Source organism: Panicum hallii, chromosome 1, assembly GCF_002211085.1.
Source record: "Panicum hallii strain FIL2 chromosome 1, PHallii_v3.1, whole genome shotgun sequence".
Classification (NCBI taxonomy): domain Eukaryota; kingdom Viridiplantae; phylum Streptophyta; class Magnoliopsida; order Poales; family Poaceae; genus Panicum; species Panicum hallii.
In genome coordinates, this window is record NC_038042.1 from 59,373,340 (window position 1) to 59,388,535 (window position 15,196).

At 47.5% G+C, this 15,196-nt stretch overlaps 3 protein-coding genes across 6 annotated transcripts; all 3 read left to right on the forward strand.

The window, feature by feature from the left end:
• The first annotated feature begins 771 nt into the window (after positions 1-771).
• LOC112879056 (U-box domain-containing protein 33-like) lies at positions 772-5,335 on the forward strand. 4 transcript variants are annotated; one of them, XM_025943379.1, is made up of 7 exons: positions 772-1,135; positions 1,906-2,027; positions 2,235-2,356; positions 2,533-2,637; positions 3,059-3,377; positions 3,568-3,711; positions 3,796-5,335. In XM_025943379.1, the coding sequence occupies exons 1-7, from the start codon at positions 907-909 to the stop codon at positions 5,185-5,187; spliced, it is 2,433 nt and encodes an 810-aa protein (XP_025799164.1). In that variant the 5' UTR covers positions 772-906; the 3' UTR covers positions 5,188-5,335. The 4 variants fall into 4 exon arrangements, with proteins under 4 accessions (XP_025799164.1, XP_025799165.1, XP_025799167.1 ...); XM_025943380.1 differs by lacking the exon at positions 1,906-2,027 and having other exon boundaries at positions 1,023-1,135; XM_025943382.1 differs by lacking the exon at positions 1,906-2,027 and having other exon boundaries at positions 1,023-1,135; positions 2,537-2,637.
• A 592-nt stretch (positions 5,336-5,927) lies between these two features.
• LOC112879870 (signal peptide peptidase-like 4) lies at positions 5,928-10,952 on the forward strand. Its single transcript, XM_025944292.1, has 14 exons — positions 5,928-6,195; positions 7,138-7,296; positions 7,387-7,498; positions 7,949-8,065; positions 8,226-8,377; positions 8,471-8,653; positions 9,003-9,043; positions 9,185-9,341; positions 9,446-9,499; positions 9,579-9,671; positions 9,777-9,919; positions 10,088-10,158; positions 10,272-10,355; positions 10,467-10,952. Exons 1-14 carry the CDS (start codon positions 6,067-6,069, stop codon positions 10,595-10,597), a joined length of 1,626 nt encoding a protein of 541 aa, XP_025800077.1. The 5' UTR covers positions 5,928-6,066; the 3' UTR covers positions 10,598-10,952.
• Positions 10,953-12,546: 1,594 nt separating this feature from the next.
• Positions 12,547-13,921, forward strand: LOC112879877 (aquaporin PIP1-5). The gene is made up of 2 exons (XM_025944303.1): positions 12,547-13,411; positions 13,564-13,921. The coding sequence occupies exons 1-2, from the start codon at positions 12,641-12,643 to the stop codon at positions 13,657-13,659; spliced, it is 867 nt and encodes a 288-aa protein (XP_025800088.1). The 5' UTR covers positions 12,547-12,640; the 3' UTR covers positions 13,660-13,921.
• Positions 13,922-15,196: the final 1,275 nt, after the last annotated feature.

Consider the following 15,196-nt stretch of genomic DNA (forward strand, 5'->3'; position numbering starts at 1 on the left):
GCGGATTGCATTGGAATATCAACACACACTACACACTCGAGTAATCACGGCAAACACACCTTCCCTCCCTCTTGAAATGAGCATGCAGTTAGATTTGAAGGGGGATGAGCTGAATAGTTTTTCTTCTACTTCTTCTTCTCGAGCTCAGTAAATATAAATATAATTGATGTTGGTTCATGATCTGTTCAGGAGGGACGGCCCATCATCATGTGTTGTAAATTTTGTGATGGGATAGTTTCACTAACGAATCTGCATGCTAGACAGTGGTGGATCGGATCAGTCCGTTCATCGAACATGGCACGTGTGCACTAGCAATGCTCATTCATATATATATGATCAGTTAGTGGCTCATCGCTGACATAGATCAGCTAGGTGTAGTCAGTACGGCGCTTAAATCTCCAGACTGTAATATAATATAATATAGTCAGGTATACGCGTCTAGATTTCTTAATAATTAGAGTTATCAAGACTGACCTGTTCGTGTCATGCAGGGATATGGTGCGTGTACCTGTCTAGAAAACATCCAGTTGCAGCTCTTGTTAATGTTCTGTATTGTGCAAGGGAAAGCATATCCACCTGCGCTCATGGGATATTCCTGTACGTCATGATATATACGGCCGGGATAAATCGAGCATCGATCAGCAATCTGCGGCATGTACAAAATAGATATTTACTGGTAAATAATACCTGCGTCGTCCATCAATGCTACATCTGTATCGGATGTTGCATGGAATCGTTCAAAATGCAGTCGGTAGAATTTCGCCACCCGCCCGCCGCTTCTCCCTCCTCGTCTCCTTTGTCGTTTCATCATTCAGGTAGTGAAGCCTCGGATTGAAACCCCTAGACTAGATAGCCTCCTCCGCCGCCATCCCTCCTTCCCCTCCCGGGCCGGCCCAAGCTACCGATATGGAGGAGGAGCTCGGAGAAGCCATCATCCTTGGCCCCGCCGCTGCATTACGTTTACAGGACCGCGACGACGACGAGCAGCAGCCGCAGCCGGTGTACTGCGCCGTGGGGGGGATCGCCGGCAAGGAAGAATGGAAGGCCAACCTGCAGTGGGTGCTCGCCAACGTCCCCCGGAGCAAGCGCCTCGTCCTCGCGCACCTGCGACGACCGCCCTCCCGGATCAACATGAGTGCGTTCCTGGCCTCTTGCTTCTTCTTCCTCCTCAACCAAATCCTTCATCAATTTCTTCTGGCAGCCTCCATGTACGTTGTTTCATTCAATTTGGAGCTCACAACAAATATAATCGTCCTCTCTTCTACCTACCATTATGTGTAATATATCACACTGAGCTGCTAATTAGTACTATTGTTTCGATCGTTTGTTTCTCGATCTCAGTTTATCAGCTTCTTCTTTCCCCCCTTCTTTTCCAGCCTTAAATTTCAAGGCTGCGAATTATCTAAAGTGTTTCCTAGCAGCGCTCATCCTCCTTTTTCTTCGCGAGAAGCCGAGAACTGATTGGTTCTTGCAACAATTCACAGCACCTGCAGTACTGCCATCCCCCTTAATTACTACAGTATGCCATGTGCTAGCCTAGACTAGACAAATATAAACGACTGCTGCTGTCTCCTTCCTGGAAACTAAGGACTCTGAATCTTTGATGCTGCAGCACTATGTGCTTGCATTGCCGGGGGCCGTTTATACTTGTCTAGCTAGGCGAAAAAAGTCTAGCTAATAATTTGCCTAAGAAACAAAAATACAAGTTGACATAATTTTTCACAGCCGCCTGTTTATAATTTGTTTCCATGGAACCAAATCAACATACTACGGGCTACCGCCTGTTTTTCTTAGTTGGTATTGCTCGCTCCCTCTGTGTATCTGGTTGCTACGACATCGATCTACTGTCAACACCTATTTCTCATCCTGCTTGTGTTTTCGGAATGGGCCCATGGATTGTTGCAGTGGGGGCGTGGGTCCCAGTGAGCCAGCTTGCGGAGGAGGAGGTGACCGCGTTCAGGCAGCTGGAGGAGGACAAGATCGGCAAAGTCTTGGACGACCTCCTGGACATTTGCAAAAGTCAAAAGGTTGAAACCAGCAGCTCATCTGTTAACATTCTCTGTTTCGATCCCCTCCCCAACCTATCAATGTCAACATGAGCCTTCTCAGCAGCCTTTCGATTCGCCGTGTTCTGATGCCTTCTCGATCTGCAGCTGCAGATTCAGCATTATTGTCCTAGCTAGGCTCCGACCTGCTGCGCGTGTGGCATCTGATCGAATTTCTGAAACTCACAGGTCAATGCGAGCAAGATCATCGTCGCCAGCGACGATACAGCCAGGGGCCTTGTACAGCTGGTTGATGATCATGGGGTCACCGAGCTCGTCATGGGCGCTGCATCTGATCGGGCCTACACCAGGTACAGCTCTTCTTTTGTTTGTTTGCTTGTTTGTTTGTTTGGGGACATACAGATTCAGTTCTTGCTTGCTCGATGTGAAGCCAGTTAGTCTGCTTGTTGGCGTGCCTGATTTCGGTCAGATGCAATAATCCATCCATGTTGAATTGTTGATGCATGCTGATTCAATGTGGTGTTAGGAAGATGCGGGCGCCAAGGTCTAAGAAAGCACTGACGGTGCAGCGGAAGGCGAATCCCTCTTGCAAGATCTGGTTTGTCTGCAAGGGAAACCTTATCTGCACCAGGTATGCAATGCATGCTTCAAAAGTTTATACTCAAGATCTGGTCAGTGAGTCTACACTCCAAATTCCGGGGACATTTGCACATTGCTTTAATTTGCCTGCAATTACTGAAGCACAACTAGCTAGAACCTGTGGTAGCATTGGCAATAACTTAAGGCTGCTGGATTGTGACCTATGTGTCTGAAAGTTTGACATTCTTCTATGAGCTTTATTGCTGCTTTCACACCAAAAGAATCTGAATGATCGAGGCCAGCCACAACGGTAGTCTTACTCTTCTCTATCGCCGTTAATGCATACGTACCCGGCAGATTTCTTGCCGGTTGCTTTTCAAAGAACAAAAAGAAAATCTTGTTTCAGTAGTATGCAAGACACTCGTACTGTGGACCATTTCCAAATCACCATACCTGATCTGAAATATATATAGGGAGGCCAGCGAGGGAGCAAACAGAGCAGAATCATCCACAGCTAGCACGAGCCCCAGGTCAAGCACTTCTGACTACTCAAGATCGAAATCCTCACCGCGCCTGCACCGCAAGACATTCAGCACGCAAGAATCAAACGACCCGGCAACAGCATCAGTTGATGAGACTCCTACAAGCAGGTGGGTCGATGCGATGGATCACACCATGGAGGGGTCGGCTTCAGTGTCTGAAATTGTGGAGTCCGGAGAGGAACCAGCCGCTGAGCAGTTGCTGCACGCCGAGGTCGAAGAGGATCAGGAAGCACCTTCGCCTGATGGTTCGGTACGTGCAGTTCATTTCTGAATGTGCCAACTTCTCGTAAAATCGGTCCCTGCCTGGTCGCGTCTAGAGCATGATTGATTGATCGATTCGGGGGAGAATTGGCATGCTACCATTGCCCGTATCATTGCATTATTAGTCTGTTTTCGGACAGTGAACGGAACAGTTACCGTAATTCATTCCGTTTGGCCAGGATGCCGGTGGGATGATGGATGACGCCTTGTATGAGAAACTCAAGGATGCGCTCATGGAGGCCGAGAACCTCAGGCATGAGGCGTACGAAGAGACTCGCCGGCGTCAGATGGCCGAGCGCGAGCTCGCCGAAGCGTCCAGGATGGTAAGCAGGCGAATCGCGTCAAATAAATTAAACAACGAAATTCAATAATTTCGCCTGAAAAATCACACGAATGCATGCATGCAGGCCGATGACGCAGAGAGCTCGTACCGGCGAGAGGCGAAGCACCGCAAGGAAATGGAGGAAATGCTGGCGAGAGAGCGCGCGGCGATGGAGCAGGACAGGCGAGAGCTCAACGACATACTGGACAAGATACGCCAGGTCGACGACCGAAGTGCCGAGCTGGAGCTCCAGATCTCAAGCTCGGAGCGCATGATGAGCGACCTCGAGGCCAGGCTCTCGGAGTCTTACAGCCTCCTCGAGACGCTCCAGCCAACGACGGCGGCGGCGAGGGAGGAAACCGAGGGAGCTCATGACGGTGGGCAGGGAGCGAGCTTCTTGCGGCTCGGTTACTCGGAGTTGGACGAGGCCACCACGCACTTCGACGAGTCTGCAAGGGTTGACGGCGGCGGCGACGGTGGGCGGGGCAAAGTCTACCGAGGGGAGCTGCGCAACATGGCCGTCGCCGTGAAGGTGCTCCGCCGCGACGTGGCCGTGGACGAGGCCCGGTTCGCCCGTGAGGTGGGAAGGATCAGCGGCGTGAGGCACCCCAACCTGGTGACGCTCGTCGGCGCGTGCCCGGAGGCGCGCGCCGTCGCGTACGAGCTCGTCCCGGGCGGGAGCCTGGAGGACCACCTCTGCAGGGGCGCCCTGCCGTGGCGCGAGCGCTGCGGCATCGCCTACGGGGCCTGCTCCGCGCTGGCCTTCCTCCACTCCGCCTCCACGGCGGTGCATGGCGACGTCAGGCCGGCGAACATTCTCGTGGTAGGGTCGTTGTCGTCGTCGTGCAAGCTGGCGGGGCTCGGCACGCGCGGGCTGGTGCGCCCCGGCTGCGCGGAGGCGCTGGCGTACGCGGACCCGCACTACCTGGCGACGGGGGAGCTGAGCCCGCAGTGCGACGTGCACGCGCTGGGCGTGGTCCTCCTCCGGCTGGTGACCGGGATGCCGGCGTTCCTGGCCAGGAAGGCGGCGCGGGAGGCCGCGCGCGGCGGCAAGGCGTGGCACGAGGTGGTGGACGCTGGCGCGGGCTGGCCGGCGGAGCGCGGGCGGGAGGTGGCGCTGCTGGGGCTGAGATGCTGCGGCGACAACGTGGGAGTGTCCCCCCACGAGGTGCTGGAGGAGGCCCGGGGCGTGCTGGAGGCCGCGTCGACTGCTAGCGGCGACGGCGCGCCGGGCAGGTTGCTGTCGGACGACGGCGCGGCGCCGTCCTACTTCGTGTGCCCAATACTGAAGGAGGTGATGCGGGACCCGCAGATCGCAGGCGACGGGTTCACGTACGAGGCAGAGGCGATCAAGGAGTGGCTGGGCAGCGGGCACGACACGTCGCCGATGACCAACCTGAAGCTCCCCACGCAGAAGCTGCTCCCAAACCACGCGCTGCGCGACGCCATCCACCACTGGCGTGCCATGCACTACTAGTACTCCTCCTCCTCCTACACACACACACACCATACACAGCTTTCTTTTATCTTTTCTTTTTGTTGTGCAAATTAATGTTTCCGGTTGTCTGAGTGTGTGAGATTTTTGGCATGTGCTACGTGCACTGTGCTGTACAGTTGTTAAAACATATTCCATCCATTCCAAATTATAATACGTTTTGATTTTTAATATATATAATTTTTACTATATATCTAAACATGTACATCTAGATGCATAATAAAATATATATATCTAGAAATAATTTTTACTTTTTTCAAAATAAATTTTTTTTTATTTAAAAGTCCTTTCCTTCAGAGCATATCACATCTGGACACCAATTGTAAGTATTAAATATAGATTAATTATAAAACTAATTGCATAAATGGAGAGTAATTCACAGGATATTAAGATCAATTAATCCATCATTAATATATATTTATTGTAGCACAACATTACCAAATCATGAACTAATTAGACTTAATAAATTTATTTTATAAATTAATTTTTATTTATATAATTAATTTTATAATTAACCTATATTTAATACTCTTTTCGAGCACCGAACCTACCGTGAGTCAGCAAATAAGCGCTGTGAGTGCAGAGTGCCGTGTCGCATCGACATACGCGCAACGCAACGGACGGGAAGGAGAAGGGAGGGACTGACCCTGACTGGTGGGCCCTACCCCCGGAACGCATTTGCCTGGGCCCACTCGCCGAAGCAAAACCAGATCATTCAACTGAAACTGAAACAGACGACGAAAGCGGAGGAAAAGCCGAGGGAGGCGGAGGCCTCAGCAGCACAGCATAGCCACATAGGCTGCCTTCTCAGCTAGATCCGCGCGAAATCCAAATCCAATCGTGCACCCGCCTCCTCCGCTCATGGCCCGCAGCTTGCCGGCGGTTCTGCTCCTGCTGGCGGCCCTCGCCGGCATGGCCGCCGCCGGCGACATCGTCCACCAGGACGACGAGGCCCCGAAGATCCCCGGCTGCGCCAACGATTTCGTCCTGGTATGGTACCCCCTAGCTCCCGTCGTCTCCCCTTGTTCAGCTGCTTTCTCTGTGCGGGTTTGGGCTGAATTTTGATTCAGGGTCGGGGAGGGGGAGACTCGGATTAGGTAAAATCTATACTACTTCTGCGATTGCTTGATTTTAGGTTGCTTCGATTGGAAGTCGTGTGAGTGACTAGGTCGCGCCGAACGGTCTTGCATGCACGAGTATCTATCGACTCAGGAGCACCTTTGCTTGCAAGCTGTTGGGGAGCAGCTCTGTTAGGGTATGCTAGCGGGGGCGCTCTAGTTTATGATTTGTTCATGAATGCTGTTTATTTAGGGATCATATTTTATTACATATGGTCCGTTACCTTAGTGTTTTCAGCCCAGGTAATCAAGGTAGCACTCAGTCTCATGGGCAGTCCAGATGCTTTGACATGGGCTAATTGCTTTTATACGCTTCGTCAGAAATGATGACATTTACAACTTTTTAAGTTTCAAATGCTGGGAATTGGGAATTATATTTTTGTTACATTGATCGGACCCCATGTTACCTGGTCGAATTCAGATAAGCTCCAGCTTTAGTTATGAGCTTATTTGATTGGACTGACCTGATGGATTCAATCTAATCTGTTATCATGGTTTCATGTTTATCTTGGTGCTCCATCTGGTTCAGTATTGCCACATCTGAGGGCCATTTATGTTTAGCTAGCTAATATGGTTCTCAGGCACGATTGCAATTTCCTGACATAAAAAGGTGCTTGGTTCGTTGATAACTAAGTAATCAGCTAGAGCACAAATCATGCTCATTATACTTGAAGTTCAGTTCATCAGTTGGTATCTTCACTTCGGAAATTCGAAAGTTTGAACATCTAAAAGCAATGGTGAATGTTTAGATTCTTTAGCATGTTGCTCTTACTTTCTACAACATCACCTGTTTCCCCCAATTTCTTTTTGTCAGGTAAAAGTGCAGACCTGGGTCAACAAGAGAGAGAAAGATGAATTTGTTGGTGTGGGTGCTCGGTTTGGCCCCAAGATAGAGTCAAAGGAAAAGCATGCCAACCGAACAAAATTGTTGTTAGCAGAGCCTTCTGATTGCTGCACCCCTCCCACAGAGAAGGTTGCCTTTCTGGAAATGATAATTTAAATGTCTGCCATTCTTTTGTTGTCTTATGCATTGCTACCAAGTGATTGCTTGTTCCTTGATCAGGTTTCTGGAGATATTTTGTTAGTGGAGAGGGGACTCTGTAAGTTCACTAAAAAAGCTAAGGTTGCTGAATCTGCAGGTGCTTCTGCCATTATAATCATCAATGATAAGCATGGTATGCATTGTATATGAAATCTGTTCCTGGCTTCATCGAAAGTTCTTACAATTCTTTCCACTCATGGCCTGTGTTGGAGTGCCATGTAAGCAGCTGATGGAGTGAGGGATGGGATCAGCTTAGTGATTTAGTCATGCTGAGCATATACCTTTTTTCACCACTAGGATGGTTTTTTTATTATGTTTGTACCCTTTTGATGTTTATCCCTCTTTGTCTCTGAGGTCCATGGTCATCTTTTTTAAGATTGATCTATTAAGCATCTGTGTTTATCATTTGGTTCCTTTGCAGACCCCCTAACTCATAGTCCTTTTTTCCCCCCTACATTTATCCATGTCAAGGACACTTTTTATTTATGTTGTATGTAAATGAATATAGCATGTTAATGCATATACACGAATGCTTCTAGTTGTCTTCTGAGTTCTGACATGTGTTTTGTGCATCCACTTGCAGAGTTATACAAGATGGTATGTGAGCGCAATGAAACAGATCTAGATATTGGTATACCTGCGGTTCTTCTGCCAAAAGATGCAGGCTCTAAATTACGAAATCTTCTCTCAAGTGGTGAAGGTAATTTTTTACGTCTTCTGTTATTCAATGTTTTGTGTCATATCCCTGTGAGTATGCATGTGCCTATGTTTCTTTAACTTTTTATATTTGTGCTTAATTGAGAATTGGGTATTTATTTTCATGTAAGATAGCTAACAAGCTTCCCCCCCCCCTCTTTCAGTCTTAGTGCAGCTGTACTCTCCAGATCGTCCTCTGGTTGATACTGCAGAAGTGTTTCTATGGCTTATGGCAGTTGGTACCATTCTTTGTGCATCGTACTGGTCAGCATGGAGTGCCAGAGAAGCAGATATTGAACAAGAGAAGCTTCTGAAGGTTCTAAACCCATATCTTGTTTGGTTTCTTATTGCTGGTTACTTGGTTTTGCCTACTTGAAAAGTGGAACTGACAGATATGATATTTGTATAGGATGGCCATGAAATTCCACCAAACTTTGAGGCTGGAGGTTCTAGTGGTATGGTAGATATCAACATGGCATCAGCAATACTGTTTGTTGTGATCGCATCATGCTTCTTGATAATGCTCTACAGGCTGATGTCTCATTGGTTTGTGGAGCTTCTGGTGGTTATCTTTTGCATAGGTGGTGTAGAGGTGTGTACCATTTCATTTTTCTTTCTGGTATTGTATTTTAACTTGCTTATATATGCTTCGGGAAACTAAATCTCCCAAATGACCAAAGCACAATCTGCTTTGAAAATATGGTTTCAATTTTTGGAGAACATTGAGGCACTTCCTTCTTTTATGCAATGTGTAATTTTGGACATCTAAGAACTAACACGAATTGACCAAAGAGCTTATGGTAGTTTTAGAATGACCAACTTTAATGACGTATGTTTGCTAGATAGCACCATGAATCATCATTGATTCTGTTGATTGTTGCGCATAGTACTTTGCCTTTCATATCTTGAGCTCCTGTGATGTTTTCCCCTTTTGTGTGCAGGGTCTGCAAACATGTTTGGTGGCCTTACTGTCCATGTCAAGGTATGCTCTGTAAAGTTTTGTTTTCTTTTTCTGAGTCAAGATGCATATTCAAACATTTCTTAGCTATCTCTTTTATACTAGCTTTTGCAACTACGTGTATTTTCCTTACTGTTAGTAACTGTTATTCATGGGACCTTTCAGGAGGTTTAAACCTGCTGCAGAATCGTTTGTGAAAGTGCCATTTTTTGGAGCTGTATCATACCTTACATTGGCAGTTTGTCCGTTTTGCATTGTATTTGCTGTTCTGTGGGGTGTTTATCGCCGTTTGCCCTATGCTTGGATTGGGCAAGATATCCTTGTGAGTGTAATTTTGTTTTCAATGATTTTTGTTGAGATGAATCTGTGATAATTAATATCTTTGTTTTTTATAAGGAATTAATATCTTTGTTTGGTGGTCCTTAGGGCATTACTTTGATTGTTACAGTCATCCAAATCGTTAGAATACCTAACCTCAAGGTAAATATTCCTCTTGGTGTACGCTTTCCCTTCAGTTAAGTGATTGGTACTGACACCTGTTCTTGCCTGGTAACTTAAGGTAGGTTCTGCCCTCCTGAGTTGTGCCTTCTTATATGACATCTTCTGGGTTTTTGTCTCCAAGATGTTGTTCCATGAAAGTGTGATGATTGTGGTACGTACAAATGACCACTGGGTTGCTATTTGCCATCAATTAGGCATCTAGTTTTTTCTTTTGTGGTCTGCTAGACATCTAGCTATGCTTGCGGTTTGCTTGCAGGTTGCACGTGGTGATAAAACTGACGAAGATGGTGTACCCATGCTGTTAAAGATTCCACGGATGTTTGATCCATGGGGTGGATACAGCATCATAGGCTTTGGCGATATCCTTCTTCCTGGGCTGTTGATTGCTTTTGCGTTAAGGTTGGTTGCAATTTTTTTTCACCATGTTCATCTGTCAGTACCAGTGGGCATATCAGATGTGAATTTCAGAAGTACTGTCTGCATAATAGTAATCACTTTTCTTCACATTCTCTACAAGTACTTATCTGGCACTAGTTATGAAATACCTTTTTCTCTCGGTTTCTTTAGGTATGATTGGGCTGCCAAGAAGACGTTGCAATCCGGCTACTTTTTGTGGTCAATGGTGGCATATGGTTCTGGTAATGTATCATGTACATCCTTCTTCGAATTACATATGTTGTTTCGCCATAGTTTGACATACCATGATGTTGTTTCGCCATAGTTTGACATACCATGTTTTTTCCCTTTTCAGGTCTCCTAATTACGTATGTTGCCTTGAACCTTATGGATGGCCATGGCCAGCCGGCTCTTCTTTATATTGTGCCTTTCACGATCTGTAAGTAATGCCTTGCCCTAGATGGTGCCACAAATTTCGTGCCATGTCTTGTGGATAGGCTATTGTCGCTTTTCACTTCTTCTTTTTTAACAAATTACCAAATTTCTGTAGGTACCTTCTTAGCGCTCGGCATGAAAAGAGGTGAACTCAGAAACCTGTGGACAAGAGGACAGCCAGAGAGGGTGTGTACGCATACACATCCATCCCTAAAGGACTCGGCTGACCCAGTAAGATCGTCGTAATAAATAAGGCTAGGCTGACAGGGCCTGGCCCTGGAGATGTTGCTGATGGCCCTTACTTACATTTTCTTTGGTATAATGGTGTGTGATATAGTGCAAGACTCGACTGATTTGTGATGTACCCAAAATAGGTTGTGATGCGACCCCCTGATATTGCGATCCTCATTGTATAGTAGGCAGTGTGTATGTATAGCGCTGATATAGTTAGCTGTTTCACTATATAAAAGATGCGGGAAGTATAGGAGCTTAGCTCGGTATTTTCCAGAACCAGAACTGTATGTGCCTGACGTTTGTCCCAGTACCTGTAGAACTCAGGTCTTTGCATCATAACCACACTACTTGTTCTGGAACCGCAAAATCCTGTTTCGATGTGATGGATCTCCGGCGCATCTCTTGTGTGGATGTCGATTTACGCGCGGTTTGCAAACTCTGTGGTCTCTTGCAGTCTTCTGTGGACCTGTTGATCTTTCCTGGCGTACAGGTGGCAAGACCCTAGTGGCTTTGTCGGCGAGGTGATGCGCCAGTTCTTGAACTGGTAAGAGTTTTTTCTTCCCTCCCCTTTTTTTCTTGAGAAAAGAAATATTGCACGCAGCGCCGGTACTGATGCATGAGACAGATTTCCTTTTTCTAAAGGCAATGCTGCTGCTGCTTCTAGTGCGCCTGGCTTTCCGAATTCTTTTTGGTGCAGGTGAGGTGAGGGTCGGAGCCGGGGGTGGCGCGGTGTGCGGCCAGCGATGAAGCAGCGGCTGCCGTCCCAACGCCATCGCTGTCCTCCTTTGTCCACGCCCTATTGTGTTGCATCTCCTGTGGGTAGTCGAGTGGTTGGGTTGTGCCTTGCAAAGGCTAGCGTTTGGTCGCCCTTGCCCATTTGTTGGCTAGTGCCTCCTGATTCCCCATGATCATGCATGCATCATGTCCTGCTGTCTCAATAATAACTCTTTTTTTTTTCTTTTTTGACTGCTACAGCTGCTGCTGCCACCCTAGTGGGCGTTTTGCCCCCATCCATTAGTCCGCTTTGCAAAAAGCTACCGTCAATTCCCATGAAAAACACACTAGTTCTAGATGGCAGCAGGTGCAAAACTTTTTTTCCGCCCTTGCCATTAACCGAGCATGCATGTATTTGTGGTTATTAAGTTGAGTAAGGAAAATAACATGTACTTTATAAAAAGAAGAAGAGAACCTACTAGCTTGTGCATGTTGAGGACATGTAAGGGTGTATATGGCTGTGCTAGGTTTGCGCTGTTTAGCAGGGTATGGTGGTGACGGGTTTGTGGCTATCATTGATCACTGGATTAATAAGATAGATGCTAAATAGTAGCAGAGACATCACTCGAGACAGCTAGATGAGCTCGCAAAGGATAAAGCTCCGAGCTGACCGCTCTGTCCGTGTCTAACTACTCGTAAACAAAAAGGTCACAACTTTATCTCTAGCTAAGCTATTCAGTGGTAGAGGCCTTCTTTCTCATACAGGCAACAGGCCTGCCTCGCAGTCCATGAAATAATTAATTTGGTTTTTGTTGTTAATTTAAACCCCTAAGGTCCTAATCCTATCTTATCACCATCTAAACTAGTACTGTTTCTTTGCTAACAAACAAGTGATGACTGAAGCTACTGAACAATAATCTAGCTATGGCTGCCATGCCACCTAGCCCTCGTGCAGATGATGAGGTGACAGAGATGACCAAGCAAGAGTAAACAGATGTAAGGTCTGCATGCACAAGAATAAGATACAATACAATACAGTGCATGGAGCTGGAGGTAGCTAGTAACCCCTATCACAGCCACTGATTAAGAAAACCTTACCAAGCTCTATCGTCCGTCGTCATCCACCACTAATCGAGAAGTGGCAGCAAAAACAAACAAGAAAAAGGCAAGGGGCCCTCCGATCCCATCCCCTTGTGTAGTTCTGTTGCCTGCCGCTATATATAAAGGGAGGCCGGGCTAGCTCCTGATCGAAAGCTAAGCCATACATCTCTTCTCGATCGATCAGCTTCTTATTAATTACCTAGCTAGCTAGCTCATCGATCACACACCAAGCCATCGATAATGGAGGGCAAGGAGGAGGATGTTCGGCTGGGCGCCAACCGGTACTCTGAGCGTCAGCCCATCGGCACGGCGGCGCAGGGCACCGACGAGAAGGACTACAAGGAGCCTCCCCCGGCGCCGCTGTTCGAGGCGGAGGAGCTGACGTCGTGGTCCTTCTACCGCGCCGGCATCGCCGAGTTCGTGGCCACCTTCCTGTTCCTGTACATCAGCATCCTGACGGTGATGGGCGTGAGCAAGTCGTCCAGCAAGTGCGCCACCGTGGGCATCCAGGGCATCGCCTGGTCCTTCGGCGGCATGATCTTCGCGCTCGTGTACTGCACGGCGGGCATCTCCGGCGGCCACATCAACCCGGCGGTCACCTTCGGGCTGTTTCTGGCGCGCAAGCTGTCGCTCACGCGCGCGCTCTTCTACATGGTGATGCAGTGCCTGGGCGCCATCTGCGGCGCCGGCGTGGTGAAGGGGTTCCAGCAGGGCCTGTACATGGGCGCGGGCGGCGGCGCCAACGCCGTGAACCCGGGGTACACCAAGGGCGACGGCCTGGGCGCCGAGATCGTGGGCACCTTCGTCCTCGTGTACACCGTCTTCTCTGCCACCGACGCCAAGCGCAGCGCACGCGACTCGCATGTGCCCATCCTGGCGCCGCTCCCCATCGGGTTCGCCGTGTTCCTGGTGCACCTGGCCACCATCCCCATCACCGGCACCGGCATCAACCCCGCGCGCAGCCTCGGCGCCGCCATCGTCTACAACAGGTCACACGCATGGAACGACCACGTGAGTGCTTCGGCCTTCGATCGATCGGGTTCATTTCATTCGATTCGATTTGCTTTCATTTCATTCGCAAATTAATTAAGTTATTATACGGATTATCTTAAAGTTGATGATCGAGGAATTAATTGCTGGGGTTTGATACAATGTGTGTGCAGTGGATCTTCTGGGTGGGCCCCTTCATCGGCGCTGCTCTTGCGGCCATCTACCACGTGGTGATCATCAGGGCCATCCCCTTCAAGAGCCGCGACTAATAATTAAGCAGACCACCAACAAGCTAGGAAGAGGAAGCTTGCTTGCTTGCTTACAGCTAGCTTCCAATCGAAGAATCGATCGACCATGTCCTCGATCAATAAGAAGCTCTCCTATGTATGCACGTGTTTTATTTGTAATTTATGATGTCCATGTGGGTGTGTGATGCTGCATGCTGAGGCCAGTCTGTTTCTCGATTATTGCGCCCTCAGCTAAAATCAATCAATCAACCAATATATATGCACTTGCTAGTTGTGAATTTTATATGTGTAGTTCTCCATCGATCTAACTTGGTATCGAGCAGCTAGTTGATCATCACGTACTCCTTCCGTTCTAAATTATTAGCCGTTTTGGTTTTTCTAGATATATAGATTTTGCTGTCATGCTTAAATGCATCTAGAAAAATCAAAACGGCTAATAGTTTAATTTAGAACGGCGGAATTGATCTGATCCTTTTTGTAATGGCGGATAAGGTTGGATGATACCGAAATTTATTAATTACCCGATCATCGAAATGCACTGCCTAGTGTCATACGATCGATTAATATGTATTCTTTTTTTTTTAAGTAAAGATTGATATGAATTCAGAACACGGATCGGAGCATGCATGATGTACGCGTATATGTTCAAAAGATGATAACTGTTTCAATGATCACTTGCATCAGTTAGGGTTCGTTGGTGGGATTAGCTGCAGTATCGTATTATGTTGTGATTTATGGTATTGGGAAGAAAAGAAGAAGTCGGAGAGAGGTCTCTTTCAGAGTAGGGCATGTTAATGGCCATAGGCATACAGCTAGTGACACATCGTCGGGAGTGGTAAAAGGTGCTAAATTTTAATCTAGATAATCTAAAAAAAGTTATTTGCACAGACTTTTCTTTTTCGTCAATCAATCGAAAAACCGAAAAGGAAAAAAAGTCATCGGCAACTCCAAATGGGTGGGCCGAGAGAGAAGCACCCCAGACGCCGGGCCCGGGCCTTAGAGTAAACCAGCTCGGCTAGGCTATTTGAGCCCAACTCTATTTCTATTTTTTTAGCAGAGCCCAGCTCTATGATGCCAGGAGAGCCCATCTCATCGGCAACTCCTCCAAATTTGGGTTCGACGCCGGGCCTAGCCTGATGTTTGTTCGTTTGGGTTCGACCTCTTTTTTTTTTTTTGACCCTACCAGGAGCGTCAATTCATTCAATCTCCAAAAATCTGGTTCGGATGAGTTCCTATGGGGCTTGAGAAAAGTACTCCCCCAGTACGCATGATCTCTCTTTCTCACTGCATAGTGCATACACACCGCAACAAAGACCACTGCAGACAAGGCAGAGTCAGATATGGGTGTTTCTTTCTTTATCACTTGTCTTGCTTTGATCGGATGCAACATCGCTGTTAATTTGTTATCACTTCACTGTTAAGACTATCTGTGCCACTTTATTTTCTTCTACTCCATTGACTTGCTAATATTTTACTTTTCTTTCTTCCCTTAATTACCTTGATCACTTGGTCTGCTGACTTGGTACATCTGATCTACTTTCTCATCTTCACAGGCAGT

What these genes read in the sequence shown, in the direction of transcription:
- LOC112879056 (XM_025943379.1), top strand. Translation starts at nt 907, where the DNA reads ATGGAGGAGGAGCTCGGAGAAGCCATCATCCTTGGCCCCGCCGCTGCA. An exon ending in TCTGATCGGGCCTACACCAG is followed by an intron (nt 2,357 to 2,532) that starts GTACAGCTCTTC and finishes ATGTGGTGTTAG; the next exon opens with GAAGATGCGGGCGCCAAGGT. An exon ending in GGAAACCTTATCTGCACCAG is followed by an intron (nt 2,638 to 3,058) that starts GTATGCAATGCA and finishes AAATATATATAG; the next exon opens with GGAGGCCAGCGAGGGAGCAA.
- LOC112879870 (XM_025944292.1), top strand. Translation starts at nt 6,067, where the DNA reads ATGGCCCGCAGCTTGCCGGCGGTTCTGCTCCTGCTGGCGGCCCTCGCC. An exon ending in GCACCCCTCCCACAGAGAAG is followed by an intron (nt 7,297 to 7,386) that starts GTTGCCTTTCTG and finishes TTCCTTGATCAG; the next exon opens with GTTTCTGGAGATATTTTGTT. An exon ending in AATCATCAATGATAAGCATG is followed by an intron (nt 7,499 to 7,948) that starts GTATGCATTGTA and finishes ATCCACTTGCAG; the next exon opens with AGTTATACAAGATGGTATGT.
- LOC112879877 (XM_025944303.1), top strand. Translation starts at nt 12,641, where the DNA reads ATGGAGGGCAAGGAGGAGGATGTTCGGCTGGGCGCCAACCGGTACTCT. An exon ending in CACACGCATGGAACGACCAC is followed by an intron (nt 13,412 to 13,563) that starts GTGAGTGCTTCG and finishes ATGTGTGTGCAG; the next exon opens with TGGATCTTCTGGGTGGGCCC.